This window comes from Mustelus asterias, chromosome 17 (genome assembly GCF_964213995.1).
Source record: "Mustelus asterias chromosome 17, sMusAst1.hap1.1, whole genome shotgun sequence".
NCBI classification, from domain to species: Eukaryota; Metazoa; Chordata; class Chondrichthyes; order Carcharhiniformes; family Triakidae; genus Mustelus; species Mustelus asterias.
In genome coordinates this window covers 75147401-75170296 of record NC_135817.1, presented here as the reverse complement: position 1 = coordinate 75170296, position 22896 = coordinate 75147401, and the positions used below count along the sequence as shown (strand labels likewise).

At 46.2% G+C, this 22896-nt stretch overlaps 1 protein-coding gene across 2 annotated transcripts in view; it reads right to left on the bottom strand.

The window, feature by feature from the left end:
- Positions 1-2049: 2049 nt before the first annotated feature.
- The window catches only part of LOC144506628 (immunoglobulin superfamily member 5-like), a 79933-nt gene continuing 59086 nt past the window's right edge, over positions 2050-22896 (bottom strand). The window contains exon 9 of one of the 2 annotated variants that reach the window (XM_078232993.1): positions 2050-3894. In XM_078232993.1, coding sequence (XP_078089119.1) covers positions 3784-3894 — 111 coding nt within the window. In that variant the 3' untranslated portion in view covers positions 2050-3783. The remainder of the gene's footprint in view (positions 3895-22896) is intronic. The other variant, XM_078232994.1, reaches the window with a different exon arrangement.

Here is a 22896-nt window from a genome sequence, read left to right as displayed (position 1 = left end):
TATTGCAGTGGTTTGCTGCCTTCTGCTGTGCGGCTGATACTGCCACCAGATACATTGGGAAGATTTACAGGCTGATAGTTAATGTTTGGCTACATCATGAACGCAGCTTCTGTGGCCATCAAGTACCAAAGTGGGACGTGAACATTGAGCTTCTGGTTCAGAGGCAGGGACACTAGTACCGTGTCACACAATGTCACTCTCTACTTCATTATTAACTCCAATTCAAGAAAAACCAACCTTTCTCAATGAATTCCTTACTGCACCTTTCCTGCTATCCATCTTGCCTCTCTCCTCCACTTCAATTATCCAATTTCAGTTTCATCCCATGTCTTCTGTGCGTAGCATGCCTTGCACAACATTCAGGGACAAGGAAGTTGCTCCTTCAGTGACAAAACAACAATCATAAGTCCCCTTTAAAGCAGGAAAAAGATCTCGAGGTGCGTCACTGAGGCAAACCAATAAAAAAAGATGATCCAAAGGAGGAGATATTGTTGGAATGAACAATAATCGTGTCGAAGAAGTGGCTGTTAAGGAAATTCCTAAAGGAAGAGAGGAAAAGTAGAGAAGAGGATGGAAGCTCAAAACTAGGACGCCTAAAAGATGGCACAGCGGTTAACGTTGCTGCCTCACAGCGCCAGGGACCCGGGTTCGATTCCTGGCTTGGGTCACTGTCTGTGCGGAGTCTGCACGTTCTCCCCGTGCCTGTGGGTGCTCCAGTTTCCTCTCACAGTCCAAAGATCATAGAATCATAGAAACCCTACAGTGCAGAAGGAGGCTATTCGGCCCATCGAGTCTGCACCGACCACAATCCCACCCAGGCCCTACCCCCACATATTTACCCACTAATCCCTCTAACCTACGCATCCCAGGACTCTAAGGGGCAATTTTTAACCTGGCCAATCAACCTAACCCGCACATCTTTGGACTGTGGGAGGAAACCGGAGCACCCGGAGGAAACCCACGCAGACACGAGGAGAATGTGCAAACTCCACACAGATGTGCAGGTTAGGTTGATTTGTCATCATAAATTGCCCTTTAGTGTCAGGGAAACTACCAGGGTAAATACACGGGGTTATGGGGATAGGGCCTGAGTGGGATTGTTGTCATTAAAGGCTCATTGGGCCCAATGGCCTCTTTCTGCACTGGAGGGATTCTATGATTCTAAGGTCTTCAGGGACTTTGGGAAATGTGTGTTCCCCTGTGTCCCCAGCAGTTTTCATCCCTAACTAACATCGCTAATCATGTCATAGAGTCATAGAGCAATACATCACAGAAACAGGCCCTTCAGCCCAACTGGTCCATGTCGACCATGGTGCCCTCCCAGCCAGTCCCAATTGCCCGCGTTTAGCCCATATCCCTCGAATCCTTTCCCATCCATGTACTTATCCAAATGCTTTTTAAATGTTGCTATTGAACCTGCCTCAAGCACTTTCTCTGGCCGCTCATTCCATTTACACACACCCTCTTCGTGAAGAAGTTGTCCCTCAGGTCCCTTTTAAATCTTTCCCTTTTCACCTTGAGACTATGTCCTCTTGTTTCCAATTCCCCTTCCCTGGGAAAAAGGCTATGGGACGAATTTTCCCATTTCGCCCACCACGGGAATGGCAGCGGGCGAGGGGCAGACCATGGAAAGGTCCGTTGAATAGCCGAAGGCAAGACCATTGGTGTGGTTGAGAAGGAGTGTGCAGGTTTAAGGAGGGTCACAAGACTGGAGGAGGTTTAGAGACAGATATTTCAACACAAGGGTGATTATTTTGGACCTGAGGTTTTGGGGGAACCAACAAGGCCAGCAGAGGTGTGATAGGGGAAGGGGATCTGGTGTAGGACAGAATATGGGCAGCAGAACATGGAGGAAGTGAAATGAATAGAGGGTAGAAGATAGGAGGCCGGACAGGAGAGCACTGAAGTAGTCAAGTCTGGAAGTGGCAAAGGTACAAATGTGAGGGAATTTCTTTTATGATAAAATCGTTCCTGGTAAAGGGTCAGGTAGATCAGCCATCTGGCTTAGCACGTGCTCATAATTCACCATATTAACTCAGACTGTTCATTGGAAAAAGAATGCAACAGCACACTTAAACATCTTTAATAACATATAACAAATCAAACAAATCAAACTCATACCCTATCATTGAACATTCATGGGTTTATATTTTAGCGAGTGTGTAAAAGTTGTTTGTTGGCCATACGATAGTGTAGCAGAAAATACAGGTACAACAATAAGGATAAGAGAAGACCCAGACTGCCTGAGAGTTTTTTTTAATTCATTCATGGGGCATGGGTATCACTGGTTGGCCAGCATTTATTGCCCATCCCTAGTTGCCCTTGAACTGAGTGGCTTGCTAGGCCATTTCAGAAAACAGTTGAGAGTCAACCACATTGCTGTGGCTCTGGAGTCATATGAAGACCAGACCGGGTAAGGATGGCAGATTTCCTTCCCTGAAGGACATTAGTGAACCAGATGGGTTTTTCTGAGAATCGACAATGGTTTCATGGTCAACAGTAGATTCTTAATTCCAGATTGTTTTATTTCATTGAATTCAAATTCCACCATCTGCCGTGGCGGGATTCGAACCCAATCCCCAGAACATTAGTGGAGTTTCTGGATTAATAGTCTCATGATAATACCACTAGGCCATCGCCTCTCCCAGATACTGACCACCTAAATCTTTTAGCTGAGATAAATCTTCATTGCCACCGTCTCGAGAGACAGGGTAATTTGACGGAGTGGGTCATTTACCTTTAAGAGCAGGGGAGTTTCTCCCCGGTGTCTTGGCCAATATTTATCTCTCATTCAAAATCACATAAACAGATTATCTGGTCATTAACACATTGCTGCTTGTGGGAGCTTGCTGAGCACAAATTGGCAGCCACATTTCCCACACTATCACACTTCAGAAGCACTTCGTTGGTTGTCAGGCACTTTGTTCTTTGCCCTGAGGTTGTGAAGGGAGCAATTATAAAAGTATTCCTTCTTCATAAATCTGTATTGAACAGAATAAAAAACAGGCGGATTCTCGAAAGGGAGCTGGCTATCTGATCCTCGAGATTACAGCCCTGTAGGGGGCACTGAAGGAAAGTAATGTTGCAGGGGTTGGCATGTAGGTTGGCACGGTGCTGAACATGGTATCTGGATTGTGCTTTAAAACTCCGCGGCAGGTTGACAGCCCCGGAGGTGGGGTTGTGTGGTTGGGGTGCCGGTGGGAGGGTTAGGAAACAGGAGTGAGATTGGCGAATCATCAAGTAAAGCGGAATAAGATGGCTTATGTCCTCCCAGTGTGTTCACTTGGAGCAAGGTCTAGTTCAGCCGATACCAACTGGACACTCTGGTAACACAGAGGGGACTGTGGAATTGCAGGTGGGGGTGCCGGGGGTGGGGTGGTTTGCAAAAACTGATCACAGTCCCATTTATTGACACGGTGACTCAAGGGCAATTTAAGTAAATGACACTCCAAAGAACACAAAGTAATATGAAACAGCTTTCCCTTCATTTGGAACAAAACGCCCGTGGGATAGAATAGAAATCCCCAACCTTGTGTTTAATTTCATTTGTATCAAATTGCCTCAGTCCACACAGCTTTGATCAATCGCATGCAGCCTGCAACTCAAACCCCTTCCTACAATCAATCTTTTTCCCATTAAGGAATGACTCTTGCTGTCAGAGACTCTTCAAATGCAGAAGGCTTGCCAGGAGTTATGATTTCTAATGCAAGGAAACCAGAGTACAAAAACGAGATGGAAGCATAAAATATACAAAGCCCTCCAGGGCACACACAGTCCATCTGGTCAAACAGCTGTCACGTGTCTGGTTTTCCGTGGGTAAGTTGGCATGTTCACCATGTATTGATTGATTACTACCTTCTGGCTTCCATGGTTGCTGGCTGGAACCGCTGGCGTCTGTTCAAAGCAGAGAAAAGACATGGGTAAATCCAAGCCAGAGCTCGTACAGACTGATCAACATTCACGGGCTAATTTTCTCAAGCACAAACCTACTTGTCCCAGAGAAAGAGCGCTGAATTGATACCTGGGATGATAGGGCTGCCCGCTGGGGCAGCACAATGGTTCAGTGGTTAGCATTGCTGCCTCACTGCACCAGGGACACAGGTTCGATTCCCAGCTTGGGTCACTGTCTGTGCGGAGTCTGCACGCTCTCCCCGTGTCTGTGTGGGTTTCCTCCAGGTGCTCCAATTTTCTCCCACAGTCCGAAAGACGTGCTGGTTAGGCGCACTGACCATGCTAAATTCTCCCTCAATGTACCTGAACAGGCGCCGGAATGTGGCAACTAGGGGATTTTCACAGTAACTCCATTGCAGTGTTAATGTAAGCCTACTTGTGACTAATAAATAAATTAAACTGAGGAAAGGTTGAATAGAATGGTCCCAAATTCAGAAGGATGAGAGTTAATCCCATGGCACCGTGCACCAATCTTGGAGAGCTTGGCATGGTGGATGCGGAGAGGCTTTCTCCCCTGGTTGGAGAGTCTATACAGCTTGGGGTCAGTTTAAGGGGTTTGCCATTAAGGATTGAGATGAGGAGAAATGTCTTCACTAAGTGGGTTGCAAATCTTTAGAATCCTTGACTCCAAAGGATTGTGGGTTAAATATATTCAAAAGAGAAACCAATAGGTATTATAGCAGGCTATGAAAAGGAGATAAAAAGTTTACAAATGGATATTGACAGGTTAGGAGAATGGGCTACAATCTGGCGGATGGAGTTTAATGTGGATAAATGCGAGGTTATCAATTTTGGCTGGAAAAATAAAAGGGCAAATTAATATTTAAATGGGAAACAGATTCAAAAGGCGTCTGTGCAGAGGGATCTGGGTGTCTGTGTGCATGAGCCTTAAAGTGGGTATGCAGGTACAGAATGTTGTAAGGAAGGCAAATGGAATCTTGGTATTTATTGCAAAGGGTCTAGAGTATAAAAGTAGAGAAGTGTTGTTACAATTGTATAAGGCCACACTTGTGAGACCACACTTGGAGTATTGTGTTCAGTTTTGGTCACCTTCTTTGAGGAAAGATGTAGTGGCCCTAGAGACAGTTCAGAAGAGGTTCACTAGATTGATTCCAGATTTGAGGGGCTGTCGTATATTGGAGCAGTTGAGTAACTTGGGCTTGTACTCGCTGGAGCACAGAAGAATGAGTGGGGATTTGATTGAGGTATATAAAATACTCAATGGGATTGATAAAGTAAATGTGAACCAAATGTTCCGCCTTCTAGAACAGTCTAGGACAGGAGTTCATAGACTGGTCCTCAGTCAGCCCCTACTGCGGCCTTCTAACACAGGCTTTCCCTTGCCTCTGCCAGGCTGGAATTGGAGAGAAAGGTTCATGAGGTACTGTTATCAAATTTGGCAGCACTGCTGCCTTCCTGGTATTTCAGGCTTGCCCACCCATAGGCATCTGTCCTGCTCCCTTCTACCTCCCCATAAATGTCAGGGTCAACAGCGCAGTACCAGGAAAGTTTAATAGCACAAAGGCCAACATTAAAAATGCAAGAACCATTATCGGCTAGTCCATATTACAGCAAGAGCTACATTTAAGGTAATTGGCAAAACACCCAAGGGTGCCATTAGGAACAATATATTAAGCAAAATGCTTTATGATCAGGAATATACTGCCCGAAAAAATGGTGGAAATGCATTCAATAGAGGCTTTCACCAAAGAATAAAGAGCAAAGAAAAGTACAGCACAGGAACAGGCCCTTCAGCCCTCCAAGCCTGCGCCGATCATGATGCCCTAACTAAACTAAAAATTAGTTCTGTTCTTACTTGGTCCATATCCCTCTATTCCCTTCCTATTCATGTCCCCATCCAGATGCCTCTTAAATGTTACTAATGTGTCTGCTTCCACCACCTCCTCTGGCAGCACGTTCCAGGCACCCACCATTCTCTGCATGAAAAACTTCCCCCGCACATCTCCCTTAAACTTTCCCCCCTCTCACCTTGAACCTGTGCCCCCTTGTAACTGACATTTCCACCCTGGGAAAAAGCCTCTGATTATCCACCCTGTCTACGCCTCTCATAATTTTGTAGACCTCTATCAGGTCTCCCCTCAGCCTCCGTCTTTCAAGTGAAAACAGTCCTAGTTTATTCAACCTTTCCTCAGAGCCAACGCCCTCAAGACCAGGTGAACCTTCTTTGCACTCTCTCAGTGTGGTAGTGTGGTGACCAGAACTGCACGCAATACATCAAATGCAGCCGAACCAAGGTTTTACATAGCTGCAACATGATTTGCCAACTCTTGTACTCAATGCCCCGGCTGATGAAGGCAAGCATGATCATAGAAATCATAGAAACCCTACAGTACAGAAAGAGGCCATTCGGCCCATCGAGTCTGCACCGACCTCAATCCCACCTAGGCCCTACCCCCACATCCCTACATATTTACCCACTGATCCCTCTAATCTACGCATCTCAGGACACTAAGGGCAATTTTAGCATGGCCAATCAACCTAACCCGCACATCTTTGAACTGTGGGAGGAAACTGGAGCACCCGGAGGAAACCCACGCAGACACGAGGAGAATGTGCAAACTCCACACAGACAGTGACCCAAGCTGGGAATCGAACCCGGGACCCTGGAGCTGTGAAACAACAGTGCTAACCACTGTGCTACCGTGCCGCCCTATATGTCTTCTTAATCACCTTGGCCACCTATGTTCCCTTTCCCTCTCGAAAAGGAATAGGATATATGTTTGAAGGGGAATAACTTGCAGGGAAATGGGACTAATTGCATAGCTCTTTCAAAGAGCCAGCACAGGGCATGATGGGTCAAATGGCCTCCTTCTGTGTTGTATCATTCTATGATTCTAACAGAGGGAAACCTGGGATTACCAATGGAATTAGCGTACACTGCTCACAGATGTGCACTACACAGCAGATCATCATTTTGAGGCAACTACAATAGGCGTGGTGGACACCACTTGCTATTGCTGTTGATCTCTGTGTTAAGCAGGTAACACCCACCCACCAGACACCTACACTTTAACGCAGACAATTTGCATTAGTAGCCCTAGCTCTGGCTCAGATGTAGGAGTGGTGTTTCTTGCACCACATGTTCCCAGCAGTGAGTGAAGGTGGCATCAATAGTTGTGAGCACGAAGTCCAAGACCACACGTTGGTCACGATCTCGAGAGAGAACAATGATGATGAATCAGGAGAGATCGGCAAGCTGAACAAACTTCTGTGCGGGAACTTTCCGGCCGTTCACGCCAACGGGATTCTCCAGTCCCGCTGCAGTGAACGGAGATTAGGTTGAGCGCCAAATCCTCTGCCCTCGCTGGCAGCGGCGGTGGGGCACGAACGGCCAGAGAATTCCAGCCCTGGTCTTTAATACTCGTCAAGAAGGTAATGTTGAAATTGCAAAAAGGAAATGATTGCAAGTGTAGTGACTCAGGTCAATTTCCAGTCATTCTGACTGAAGGAAATTTGTTAATACTGCTATTTTTAGTCAGTTTTAATGGGGCCACAGACACCTATTAAAATTGTTAAAAATAGCATCGTTAAGTTTACTTTCCTGAGAAAAATATTTCCTGCAATAATTTGAATTCACAGATATCACTAAAAATGAGGAATCACTTTTTTTCTGAATATAAATACAGTCATATAAGTTTATGTTTAGTGTCACAAGCAGGCTTGCATTAACACTGCAATGAAGTTACTGTGAAAATCCCCTAGTCGCCACACTCCGTCGCTTGTTCGGGTACACTGAGGGAGAATTTAGCCAATGCATCTAACCAGCACGTCTTTCAGAGCGTGGGAGGAAACCAGAGCACCCGGAGGAAACCCACGCAGACACAGGGAGGATGTGCAGACTCCTCACAGACAGTGACCCAAGCTCGGGAATTGAACCCGGGTCCCTGGCGCTGTGAGGCAGCAGCGCTAACCACTGTGCCACCGTGCCACTCTATATTAACCCTGTAATATGGATCATCCCCACCCTAAGCTGTGATACGAGGAGTCAACCTGCCGCTGTGAATACCACTAAAGATTGTGTGGGAAGGCTCTGGCTTACACTCCCCCCTGCTGTTCACTCTCTCTCTCTGCCTCCACTTTGGAGCATGGCTAAAATCAGGTGCTTAAGAGTATGACAAACTTCAGGATAGCAGCCCATGGCGGAGTGGGCTGGGCCTCCAATAAATTCTGCTGCTCAGCCTTTTAAACCAGAGGTGTTCAAGCTCTTTGCCTTCATGGGGCTTATTGATGCCTGACACTGAGCCACGGGGAAAAGTATTCATGAACTGCATGGGACTGAGGCCCCAAAATGGGGGTGATGATAGAAACAAAGAAACATACAAGATAGGAGGAGGCCATTCAGCCCTTCGAGCCTGCTCCAGCATTCATTACGATCATGGCTGATCATCCAACGCAATAGCTTAATCCTGCTTTTTCCCCATAACCTTTGATCCCATTCACCCCAAGCGTTATATCCAGCCACCTCTTGAATACATTCAATGTTTTGGTATCAACTGCTTCCTGTGGTAATGAATTCCGCAGGCTCACCATTCTTTAGGTGAAGAAATGTCTCCCCCCCCCCCTCTGTCCTAAATGGTCTACCCTGAATCCTCAGACTGTGACCCCTGGTTCTGGGCTCCCCCACCATCGGGGACATCCTCCCTGCATCTACCCTGCCTGATCCTGTTAGAATTTTATAAGTCTCTATGAGATCCCCCCTCATTTGTCTGAACTCCAGCAAAAACAATCCTAACCTAGTCAATCTCTCCTCATATATCAGTCCCACCATTATTAATGCATGATTAAACAATGCCTGCTGCTTTTAAAAAAAAATTGTTCATAGGATGTGAGCATCAGTGGCAAGCGCATCCTTAGCTACTCTTGAGAAGGTGCTCGTGAGCTGAACTGCTGCAGTCCGTGTGATGTAGGTACACCTACTGTGCTATTAGGGAGGGGGTTCCAGAGTTTTGACTCAGCGACAGTGAAGGAACGGCTGATGTATTTCCAAGACAGGATGGTGTGTGACTTGGAGGGTAACCTGCGGTTGATGTTCCCATGTATCTGCTGCTCTTGTCCTATGAGAGGTTTGGAAGACGCTGCCAAAGGATCCTTAGTGAGTTGCTGCAATGTATCTTGGATGGCAGCTTAGTGCGCTATTGTTGGAGGGGTGGAACATTTAAGGTGGTGGATGGATGCCAAGCAAGCAATCTGCCTTATCCTGGATCGTGTTGAATATTGCATCACACTCCTGACTTGTGCCTTGTAGATGTTGGACAGTCTTTGGGAAGTCAGGAGGTGAGTTAATCACAGCAGAATTCCCAGCTCTGGCCTGCTATTGCAGCAAAGTTATTTATTATTTATATGGCTGGTCCAGTTCAGTTTCTGCACCAGTTGTGATTCTTCAGGCTGCCTGCTAGTTTAAATGATAGTAGTGTGCAGCTCAGTGCTAATGGCACTGCTGCACATCTCAACATGAGCCCCAAGTTCTTGCAAGGCTAGCACCATTAAGATCAAAGATGTGCGGGTTAGGTGGATTGGCCATGCTAAATTGCCCCTTCGTGTCATGGGGACTGGCTGGGGTAAATGCATGGGGTTATGGGGATAGGACCTAGTGGGATTGTGGTCAGTTTAGACTTGATGGGGTGAATGGTCTCCTTCTGCACTGCAGGATTCTATGATTCTAAGTCCACCTGAAGGGGGGGTGCATTGTAGCAGCAGGTGCAGAGTGGCTGCGAACATTATGGAACATTGATAAATGCCGCTACAGGATACAGAGCAAGGATCTCAGATGCAGCACTGGAGGCCTTGGTGCAGGAGATCAACAGGAGGAGGAAGGTCCTCCACCCTCGGGAGATCTTCTGGACAGGCAGTGGGAGCAGATAGCCGCAGAGGTCGATGCCAGTAGTGCAGGCCTGACACTCTGGGTGCCATGCCGAAAGAAATTCGTTGACCTCACACAGGTGGTCAAGGGCAGTGAATCCACCTTCACCCGCCACATTCCTACAACTGAACCAATAACTTCACATACACACACTGCTCAATGAACCACCCCCTGTCACTGTCCTGTTAATGTCCACCAAGCCTATCACATTCATAGCTTCACCTCATCTACAGAACACTTGTTACACTCCTCACCCCCACATTCCAGTCTGCTCACACTGCCCGCATCCCAACCATGACATGCGCATCGCTCGATCCGATTGGATGAAGCTCACTGAAGATAATGGTAGGTTTCTACCCAATGCTCGTCCTCACATCTCACTACCCCCTCTTCTGATTTACAAGCTGCCAATGGTGCAAACACGCACCCCTTGCTTTCTCCTGCTTCTCTCAAAGTAACCTTACCCTTCTGCCATTCTCCTACCTGATACCCAGGAACTGGTAACTGTCCTGGAAGTGCAACACAAGCAAGAGACTGGTGATAATCAAACACTGTCACTATCGATTTGACCAGCTCAAATACTGCTACTTTGCATACTTTAGAAGGTAGCAAAGTAAAGTAAAGTTTATTTATTAGTCACATGTAAGGTTTACATTAACACTGCAATGAAGTTACTGTGAAATTCCCCCTAGTCGCCACACTCCGGCGCCTGTTCGGGTCAATGCACCCTAACCAGCACGTCTTTCAGACTGTGGGAGAAAACCAGAGCACCCGCAGGAAACCCACGCAGACACGGGGAGAACGTGCAAACTCCACACAGACAGTGACCCAAGCCGGGAATCAAACCCGGGTCCCTGGCCCTGTGAGGCAGCAGTGCCAACCCAGCATCTACACTTGGTGACTCATTGAGCACAAGTAGCCTACAACTGAGTGCCAGTTCTCCAGAGGGTGAGGCCACACACGCGAGTTCAGCCGCAGTGGACTCAGATGAGGATTTTAGTGGAGCAGGTATATGGAAAAGGACTGATGGGCAGGCATGCTGAAATATTCCCTGTAATGGCTGGCCTTCCAGGAAGGCTGCTATCACTGACGAGGAGTCTGGCATCAACTAGCCATTGGACATTGCATAGATATCAGAGCTCTTGCTTTTCAGTGTGGAAGTGGTGACCAATTCCGTTAGCAAATTTGCAGAGCCAACCATGATGCAGTATCGGAAAAACAAAGAACAAAGAACAGTACAGCGCAGGAATAGGCCCTTCGGCCCTCCAAGCCTGCGCCAAACACAAATTTCCTACCTAGACCAACCAACCGTATCCCTCTATTCCCCCGTTTGTCTATGTGTCTATCCAGGTAAGTCTTAAATGTCGCTAACGTATCTGCCTCAACCAGTTGGCAGTGCATTCCAGGCCCCACCACCCTCTGTGGAAAAAAACTTCCCCCGCACATCTCCACTGAATTTTTCCCCCCTTATCTTGAACTTGTGTCCCCTTGTAATTGTCATTTCTGCCCTGGGACAAAGCTTCCAACTGTTCATCCTATCTATACCCTTCATAGTTTTATAAATTTCTATCAGGTCGCCCCCCCCAGCCTCCGTCTTTCCAGGGAGAACAACCCCAGTTTATTCAATCTCTCCTCATAGCTAATACCATCCATACCAGGCAACATCCTGGTAAATCTTTTCTGGAATCTCTCCAAAGTCTCCACGTCTGAAGCGTAACGTCACAGATTCTATTGCAGTGCTAGCTGTGTGACCACTGTAGTGGAAACTCAGACTCAGGACATGAAATCTGTGCTTGTTACCATGGAAGCGCAACCTGTAGCATTGCAGGCACAGAATGCTGTCGTTATGACATGGCAGTGGCTCCATGGGCCACACCTGCCTGCTGTACGTTCATGGAATACCAAACTGTTGTCTTCTCTCAGGCTGAGAGCTTTCGCCTTCCCACTGCTGCCCCTTTGACGATGCCATTGCAATTGCTTGTCGGGCAGCCAGCACAAACCGCTGCCACCATGTCGAGTTGGTGCAGCCCAAAGTCAGGCCTTCTCCGCTCAGAGCTGCCTGAGCTCCTCCTGTGAGGCCACCTGCGGCCTCCCACTGGCTGGCCACCGTAGGAGCATCATGACAAGGAGAGATACCTTCAGGACAGGCGCTAAGGAAATGTGCAAGGATGAGTAGTTGACTTTTGTGTGCTTTATTTTGATAAAGTTGACTTAACATGGTTGTTTTGTGATGGCTTTTACTTCAGCGTTGTAGCCAGAAGGAATCCGTGATGGTTAGGAACTGAGAGAAGTAAAGCCTGGGATTGTTAGTGAATGGAGAATCGGGATTGTGTTTAGCCAGTTGAGCTGGCCATGAGCAGCCTGGCTGGAAAGGACATGGGCCGGTTACCTCCTCTTTTGTTCATCTCTTCCTTCTTCTCCTTATTCTCAATGCTCAATAATCATATACTCAAATCCTTAGCTTGTCTGCATATTTCTACCTCCACTTAATGGTAGAAAGATCAAGGTGGAGGAAGGAATGTGCAGAGAAACTAGGGAATTGAGTAAAAAACATAGAATGATAATATGGGGAAATTTCAATTACCCTGATATTAATTGAACTAAGTGATAAGGGAATGGACTTCCTCCAATGTGTGCAGGCCTCCTTTCTAACTCAATATGGAACAACACCCAACAACTGAAGACCCATTGGATCTAGTAATGGAGAATGAACCAGAGCACAAAAAAGAAGTACAAGTGGGGAGCATCCAGCTAATAGTGACCATAACATAATACATTTTAAGTGGATGATAGAGAAGGACATAACTATTATGAAAACCAAGTTAATGGATTGGAGAAAAGCACGTAAAAAAGCAAACCAAGCCCTAGGTTTTATTTTCAGAAGGATAGAATTGAAAAATAGGGAAGTTATGCTCAAGCTGCATCTGACCTTGGTCAGACGACACTGAGCACTGCAGTTCTGGGTACCACATTACTTAAATAATATAGAAGCACTGGAGAGGGTGCAGAAAGGATTTACAAGGGCAGTAGCAGAAATGCCTGGTGTGCATATCATGAAAGTTGGGTTCCTGCTCTTTTGAAGCACAAATATTGACTGGTGACCTATTGGAGGTGTTTAAAATTATGAAAGGTTTTTAATAGGGTCCATACAGAGAGAATGTTTCCAATTGTGAGGAAGAGCATAACTAGAAACCTTCAATGCAAACTAATCACCAAAAATTCCAATAGGGAATTCAGAAGAAACTTCTTTATCCAAAGGGCGGATAGGGCGTGGAACTCAATAACACATTGAGTAGTTGACAGCATAGATGCAAGAGGAAACTGGGCAAGCAGATGAAGGAGAAGGGATAAACGATTACAAAGATAAATTTAGATGAGAGAAGGTGTAAGGAGGTTTGATTTGCAGCATGCCAGCATGGAAATTCACCACATGAATTCCTCTCCCTGTCGACTGTGCATTTTAATAGCAATATAAAACTCACAATACTTCTACAAACTCGGGCAGATCAGGAGAAATTAAGAAGCATCAGTTGAAAGTAGCTGCTGGTCCCTATAAATAGCTCTGGTGATGTACTGGATAAAAGCTTTGACAAAGGGTCAACTGGACGCGAAACGTCAGCTCTTTTCTCTCCTTACAGATGCTGCCAGACCTGCTGAGATTTTGCTGCATTTTCCCTTTTGTTTTCTGGTGGTGGACTGTCCTTCCTGTATGCGTATTCAACCTTGCCAGGTTAAGAGAGAACATTGGCTAGAGTAGCAAAGGTGAGAATAGCAGTGCTCCTGTCAAATGAAAATGACACACACTGACAGTACAGCCAGCTTACTCTGCACTTCCAGCGCATATCCAAGTAAGTGCAATGAGGCTTTTGCCTTAACAATACTGAGATAACATTTCTCCTCAATTCTCAAATCATTCCAGCAATTACCTTAAACCTTATTATTGATTATTAACCTCTCTGTGGGGAAATAGGTCTTTCCTATCCACTCTACCTAGACGCTTCATAATTTTAAACACCTTAATTAAACCTTCAACAGTCTCTGTTACAAAGTAAACAGCGCCAATCTTTAGGCATAGCAAAATTTTCAAGTCCCGGCAACATCTTTGCAAATCTCCACTGTATCGTCTCACATCCTCCCTGTAATTTTTTTTATTCATTTAGCCATTTTATAAATTTATTAGCGTCACAAGTAGGCTTACATTAACGTTGCCGTTAAGTTACTGTGAAAATTCCCTAGTCGCCACACTCCGGCGCCTGTTCGGGTTACACTGTGGGAGGATTTAGCACGGCCAATTCAAATTCCACCATCTGCCATGGCGGGATTCGAACTCGGGTCCCCAGAGCATTAGCTACGTTTCTGGATTAATAGTCTGGTGATAATACCAATAGGTTTCCCCTAATCATTAGTATACTGCAACCATCTCTGCTTCTTTGGAACTGGCTCTGTCCTATATCCAGACAGCAACATTCAACAGAATTGAACTCACAAGCGCTGCAAACAACAATCTGATGTACAAGTGAGAGTATCCTGGACTCACAGCGACACATTCCATTGGTGCATGACCCCTGGTTTCTCTCCCAAGTTTAAAAATGGTGAAACCTTCCAGTAAATTAGCACCAGCCCATTCACCTGCAATCACGATTCTTATCCACACAAGTGGGTTTTAACAGAAGACTTACACGTCGCATTGAGTGATGGATATCTTCTCATTTTAAAATGAAACTAACACCACACTTCCAGATGCCCAGCATGGAGTATTTTATAAGAGAGCAAAGTATGGCAGATGATGCAAATCTAAACTACAAAAGGAAAATGCTGGAAATACTCAGCAGACCAGGCAGTATCTGTGGAGAGAGAAACAGACAATGCTCCCAGTCCACACTCTGCACTCGTTCTGAGGCAGGGTCACTGACCTCTGTTCCTCCGTGCATGGATGCTGCCAGACATATGCAGACTTTCCAGCACTTACTGTTTCTATTGGAGCAAACAATTCTCAGCAAGAAACCCAGCAGCAGCTGCCTGAGATCTAGATTGGCACAATATTAAACATGCATTTAAAAAAATAATAATTAAGGTGTTAATAAATCACAAACAACATGAGGGGCCAAAAAAATGACAAAGTAACAAATTGATATATTTTTTTAATGACTAATTAATAAAAGTGACCATTAAAAAGTGCCAAGCAGCAGAGCTAACTAATAAATCCATTTTTGTTTGCCTTTTCAATCTGGGAGGGGAGCTGGAGGGAGACAAATTGGACCCCAACTCATAGTTCCCAGGAACGTAGGAGAGGACTGGGGGTTTAGCTAACACGGATCGTATGTTCGCCTCTGGTGGCACACGCTCCGAATTGGCCTCAGCCTAGCCTGGATCTACCTCCTCTCCCGGACTCAATTGCAAAAAGTTTATTTATCAGTGTCACAAGTAGGCTTACATTCACACTGCAATGAAGTTACTGTGAAAATCCCCCAGTCGCCACATTCCAGCACCTGTTCAGGTACACTGAGGGAGAATTTAGCATGGCCAATGCACCTAACCAGCACGTCTTTTGGACTGTGGGAGGAAACCGGAGCACCCGGAGGAAACCCACGCAGACACGGGGAGAATGTGCAAACTCCACACAGACAGTGACCCAAGGCTGGAAGTGAACCCGGGTCCCTGGCGCTGTGAGGCAGCAGTGCCAACCACTGAGCCACCATGCCACCCTAGCTGGGGCCATTTCCAGGACCTGACTCTGTTTGAGACACCGTGGCCGAAAATTTATCGTCCTGCCCGCCATGGGAATCGGAGCGGGCGAGGGGCGGACAATGGGGAGGTCCATTGACCTCAGGTGGGATTTTATGGTTTCGGGACGAGTGAGGCTATATAATTCCACCTTGTGGCTCAGAAACTATTCTACTCTGTAGAGCAATATCGAGCAACATGCTTGGAGAAGAATGTGGCTCATCTCCTGACCCTCTCCTGTAGTTTGTGTAGGAATCTGCTTAAGATTCTTTTTTAGTCTCAAGACATTTCCATTCCTACTTTGTCCAGTACTTTGTTAATATGAGTTACACACATGCTGACGATATCAGTACTGGGCGGGAATTTTCCGCCTCGGGCGGGCGGGAGCAGAAATTCTCTCCAAGAACAATGGATCTTTCAATGGTGCATCAAATTGTCCATCCCCCCCAGCGATGGTTCCCACGGCAACTGGAAAATTTACCCCGTGCGATATAATTCAATGTATTAAAAAAATCAATTTTAAGAATCAAGCTAAATCTTTGTAAATACCTTTTAAAATTCATTCCGTTCAATTTCTTCCCATAATTGGAGCCTGATTAATCTATACTTTTTTTTGGAAAATCAAGCTGATTTTTCTCCCTTTTAGCAAATTCGAACTCATCAATTGTTTTCAGTTCTGTACCTCCAACAAATTGGGCTAAAAGAGGGGTTTTGTGGTTTTCTTGCAGGAGACGGGGTGTTGCTAATCACAACCTATCTGCATCCACTCAGATTGAAGTGGAGGAGACCCTGCGATCTTTATCTATGCACTTCATCTGCCTCGTTGGCCCAAGGCAGTTGCAATCCTGCATCCTCTTCATCGGCACCTCCAAGTGTAGACTTTGAACACAGTAGGGGGAGACCTGGTCAATGCCCAGGAGGGGGAGGCTCACTTGCATGGGGTAGGTCTCCCTAGTGACAGCCCAATTAGGATGCTCCTCCCTGGAGCTCCATCGGATTGGGCTTCAATGTGGTTTGTGGATGAGGCTGTGTGCCACCTAAGCAGAGGGTCAGTGCTGCCAGCAGGAAATGCTATGAGTTGAGCCTGGGACCCCGTACCCCTGTGGGCACACGGCACTCATTCACTCACCCGCTACCCCTGGAGGGTGAGGCGGCCACTTGAGGAAAGGGTCGGCGCTGCCCGAGCTCAGACCCTCTCAAGACACAGAGCCCAGTGATTAGCACTGTCTGCAGCCCCTCTCTCGGGCCCTGGCATCCCTACCTCTGGGCCAGAAGATCTGGGTTTGAGTCCCATTTCAGGGCTTGATGGCCAGATAGAAGGGTGTTGATAACATGGTCAAACAGGTTGATTATCAGCCTGTAAATCCTACCACTCCTCATGATGGCGGTAAGAGCGGGAGTGTTCCCTGGTCCGCCACAATGCAGAATGGCAAACCACTGCAATACTTTGCCAAGTATAATCATGGACCAATCCAATGGAAGTCCAAATCGCCAACATTGTCTTAGGGTATGGTATCTGACTGAGGAGGAATTACAGAACCAAGTATCCCTTATGTTTTCCTAACTGCCTCCTTGACTTCCAGCCAATATTCACCCCAGGGCCCTCTGTTCTTACACACACCCCGAAAATAGCATCATTTGGGTTGCACAACCTCTCCATGCTGTTTCTCAAATCACTTCACACTTATCTACGTTAAATTCCATCTATAATGTGTCCGGCTATTTCATCAGCATTTACATGAACTCGCCTGATCCTGCTAACTATTTAATACATTGTTCAGTTTTTATTTCATCGTCTGGAAGCTTTGAAATTGCACTCCCTAAAACTAAGAGCAGTTCAGTTACATACATTAAATGTAATGGTCCTGCTACTGACCCCGGTGGACCCCACAGAATGTTCCCCTCAGGTCAGAAAATAATTCCATTCATCACTACTCTTTGCCTCCTAATCCTGAACCAATTCTGTACCCAAGTTAGCAATGTCACCTTTAAGTGTATGTGTGGTATAGGTGTACATGTCTGTGTATGTGACATATATCTACATGCATATGTAGGTGTACATGTATGTTTGGTATATGTGTTAGCATTGGTGTATGTGTGATATATATTGTATCTGTGTATGTGTGTTATAGATGCATGTGTCTATGCATATGAATGTGTGGTATATGTGTCTGCACTTGTATATGTTTTTATGTGATATATGTGTAGGTGTCTGTATATCTAGAGCATATATATATATGTCTTGTGTGTATGTGTATGGCATGTGTGTACATACCTTTGTGTATATGTGTATGGCATATATGTACATACCTTTGTGTATATGTATACAAATCTCTATATGTGGTATATGTGTACATGTATGTGCGGTATTTGTGTACATGTATCTGTATGTGAGATATATGTGCATGTGTCCATGTATGTATGTGAGGTATATGTGTACATGCCTGTGTATGTTTTTGTGTGGTATATGTGTCCTTGTCTGTACACATGTATATGTGCTTGTGTGGAATATATGCATGTATCTGGATATGTGTACATGTGGTATATGTGTACACACATGTGTATGTTTATGTGTGGTAAATGTGTACATCTCTGTACATGTCTATGTGCATGTGTAGTATGTGTGTGTCTATGTGTGGTATATGTGTATATTGAGAAATGTGTGTACGCGTCTGAACATGTGTGTGTGTGGTATATGAGTGCATGTCTGTATTTGTGGTATATGGGTGTATGCCTGTGTGTGTGTGTGTGGTATATGGGTGTATGTAGGTAAATGTGTAGTTTATATGTGCATGCATATGTATGTGTGATATATGGGTGCATGTCTGTGTATGTGTGTGTGTATGGTGTGTGTGTGGTATATGTGTATGCATCTATGTGTGGTGTATATGTTTGTGGCCTGTGTTTGTGTGGAAATGGAAAGTGGCCAGAAGGTTTTAGTTTGGCTGTGAGATATTGTTCACAGATGAAATATTCTGCTCACATGAGGAACTTGTACTTGGGTCGGGTAATGGAGAGGGAGCGGATGCTCATTGAACTGTAACCCAGCAGTAATCAGCATTTTCAGGAGAGAGTTCCTTATAAAATATTTACGTATGAATGACACAACATTATTTACTCCCACAATACTGCACCATTTAAAAAAGAACATCTCCCGGTATCAGAGTGAGCTGCAGCACGATGGAAGAGATTTTAGAAGCTGGCATACCCACCACCCCCCCAGACAGCATTTTAATGGTGTGACAATCAGGTGGAGTCCACAGGGAATGGGAAATCCGCTCGGCAATGGAGAGGGAAAATCTACCTCTTGGCATTAGTGGCAGAGTGGGAATTTCTGCCTACTTAGCACACGGGTCAGGCTGGGAATGAAATACCTCCCAGGGACACAGGCTGAGGCACTCAGACCTCTGGACAGAACCCAGGCGACGGCATTAAGTTCGGGCTGTTCTGATGTGAGCTGTAAATGATCTTGTGAGGGGCTGCAGTAAGGATAATGTTATCCAACAGTAGATTCAAGGTCACTGAGGAACTGACTTCCAGGTTCCTTTTCACTTGTAGCTGTTAATAAGCAATTAAAACCCAGAGTGTTTCATTACATTGTCTAGCTCAGAACTCAGTCCAGCCTTGAGACAGCAATTCTTTCCAAGGTAGCTTTCACACCCGATCACATTCTAGTGACCCCCATCCCACCCCTCCGCCCGGACTGTGCATCCGCAGCTGGGAGGTGAGCCTACCTGAGCATTGGGAGGACAGGAGCAGGCTTGGCTGGGCTAGTTGTGGTAGGTATGCAGTCAAGTGTTCATAGAATCCCGACAGTGCAATTCGGCCCATCGAGCCCGCACCAACAACAATCCCACCCAGGCCCTATCCCCGTAACCTCCCCCTCATGTTTACCCTGTTAATCCCCCTGACACTAAGGGGCAATTCATCATGGCCAATCCATCTAACCTGCACATCTTTGGAGTGTGGGAGGAAACCGGAGCACCCGGAGGAAACCCACGCTGACACAGGGAGAACGTGCAAACTCCACACAGTCACCCGAAGCCAGAATTGAACCCTGGTCCCTGGCGCTGTGAGGCAGCAGTGCCAACCACTGTGCCACCTTGCCACCCTCTCAGCACTCATAGTCTGGGCTCACTCCTGATTTGGAGGCATTGAAGAGAGAGCCACTGACTTGGAACCATACCCGAATATGAGTCAATGCCTTCGGGGAACAAAAGATAGACTCTTACAGCACAGACGGGATCCATTCGGCCCATTGTGACAGTGCTGGCTCGTTGAATAAGCTATGAGATTAGTCGGACTCCCCCTTCTTCTGTGTTTTTAATCCTCAAATTGAGTGTTTTTAAGCATCCCCACCCTCCATCCATAGATAGCTGTCGACAGACATATCCCAGGAAAAGTCCAGACTGCATCGTCACTATGGAAACAGTTTGCAACAGAACACTGTATAATCCAAGGTGCCAGAGTTCTTATGAGAACAGATAGAGGAGGAGGGTTTGGCACAAAAACTGGGAGAAGCCCTGTGTCAGCCTCCAATATCAGTGTCACGCCAAGCGCGTAAAGAAGGCAAGGAGCTGCTTGAAGCTCATTACTTAAAAGTTCCTTTCACATTTGCATATGTGCTTGTTTCTGCTGCAATCATTATGCATCAAATAATATCCATTTAATTGCATGCATTTATCAAATAGCTTTTTGGATTGCTACTTTGCATTTTGAATTACTTATCAATTATTTACACATATTGTTGTTAATTTTCAGAGGGGTGTGGTGGGGGGGGGGGGGGGGGGGGGGAGAGGAGGAGGGAATTCTCTCCCCAAGCCTCCGCCTACCTCCATTGCCTCATTTGTCCGACCAAGATTTCCCTCCCCCCGTGCCCACCCTTGTCAAGATATGCGTGTGGTCATCATTCCCTGCCCGCGGAACGCAAATAGCAGTGAAATTAGGGGACCGGAGTCCCAGCGGACTTTCCTGCTTCCTGCCCATTTAGGGTCACCCCACCCCACCAGGACGATCATATTGAGCTAATGTTAGGCCCTGAGGAGTGGCGACATATCCCCATCAGAAGGAGCCCCACCATGACCTCCTCTTTCAGAGTTCAGCCCCAGCTTGGTCTGATTTGCCCCTCCTTGATCCCTTGCCAGTCAACGTTGCCAACTTTCATTTTATGTTTTCAGACATACAAATATTGTAATAAGTCATTAAGGTTCAGCCTCTAAGTATTGATCCCTTGCCAACTTTCATTTGACATATTCCTTAAGATTTGATCTTGTCATCCCTCTCACGTGATGTTTCGCCATGTGACATTTGATCACATGGCATTTACCCACTGTTTGCACATCATGCCATTTACCTTAGTTGAATTGGGCAGGCAGTGGCGTAGTGGTATTGTCACTGGACTACCAATCCATAAAGCCAGGGTAACGCTCTGGGGAGCCGAATTCGAATACCACCACGGCGGCAGATGTTGAAATTTGAATTCAAATAAAAATCTGGAATTAAAAGTCTAATGATGGCCATGAAGCCATTGTGGATTGTGTTAAAAAAAAAATCCATCTGGTTCACCAATGTCCTTCAGGGTAGGAAATCAGCCGTCCTTACCTGGTCTGGCCTACAGGTGACTCTAACCCACATGAATGTGGTTGACTCTTAACTGCCCTCTGAAATGGCCTTGCAAGCCATTCACCGGAATTCTATCGCCCAAACCCGCCACGGGAATCGGAGCGGGCGAGGAGCAGATAATGGGAAGGTCCGTTGACCCTGGGCGGGATTTTACGGTCTCGGGTCAAGCAAGGCCGTAAAATCCTGCCCAGTTCAAGGGCAATTAGGGATGGGCAATAAATGCTGGACCTGCCAGTGACACCCACATCCCCTGAAAGAATGATAATAAAAAAGAATGTGAATATCTACAAGCCCCGAATAAAATGTTCGTTTTTTTTAATATCGCAGGATTAATCATTTATAAAACAGAGAAAGAGCAGTAAGATTTAAGGATAAGTAATGTTGAAATAAAAACTATTTCTGTGATATTTATTTAGCATCGATGTCTGAAGGAACATGAAATAAATACCACTGTTCAACAAAATCATCACTACCAGTAACTTCCAAGCGAAAGTTTTCATACAGTTTGATGACTTTATAACACACAGTAACTTACAAGAACAATAAAATAAAAATCAAACCTAATTAATCACTGACTCCCACACACCATCGCTGCAACCCAGCATCAGGGCAGTTAGACTCAGTCCTCAGAGAGAAGATCAAAACTGCCAGATTCCCATTAAGCACATTATACAAGAGAGCTCTCCCTCCCTCCTTCCAGTTAGCATTTCTCTCACCCTCCCCAAACGGCTGTACGTTACTCTTTCACTTTACCTTCCCCACTTTCCCTTTCCCGCTCACACTTTCCCTCCCCCAGTTTGCATCCGCGCCTTTCTCTCTCATTCTCTCCTTTCCCAGGCAAACCTCACCGGAGGATCCCTACTCTCACCTCTCCACAGAGATGCCCAACAACTCCAGCACCCCCCTGCTCCCCCGACTTTTCCCTCCCCCCGTCCCTCCCCAACCATTGGGAAGTCCTTCCTTCTCTACTAGTATCTCTAATGGGCACCAGTAACAAGACAGGGAAGGGACAGACGCTCAGTGGCACAGTTCTGCTGCCTCACAGCGCCAGAGACCCGAGTTCGATTCCCGGCTTGGGTGCTTAAACTCAAGTAGGATCCTGCTGGAACATGAAGGGCGAATTACTGCAGGGACCAATTCTGCTGCTGTTTTGATTTTAAGTGAACGTCATCAAGTCTGTACCCACAGAAAGAAACATAAAAGCGAGAATGCACGCCATGCATAGTTGGAATTAAAGCATGAAGGCCAGAAATATCCCTAGTTCACATCTGGTTCACATTTTATGCGGTACAGTGGCACAGTGGTTAGCACAGCTGCCTCACAGCACCAGGGACTCGAGTTCGATTCCCGGCTTGGGTCACTGTCTGTGTGAAGTTTGCACGTTCTCCCCGTGTCTGCATGGGTTTCCTCCCATAGTCCAAAGATGTGCGGGTTAGGCGGATTGGCAATGCTAAATTGCCCCTTAGTGTCAGGGGGACTAGTAAGGTAAATACATGGGGTTATGGGGATAGGGCCTGGGTGGGATTGTGGTTGGGTGTAGACTCGATGGGCTGAATGGCCTCCTTCTGCACTGTATGGTTCTATGATTCCTGCTCTGTGCCAAGGGAGCTGTTCTGAATATAGATATCTATCGTATAACCCTCCACCACCACAGACCTGCAGCAGAGAAACAACAAGCAGTATTCCCACACTGCTCCGCATTCCAACTGGCCCTCTCC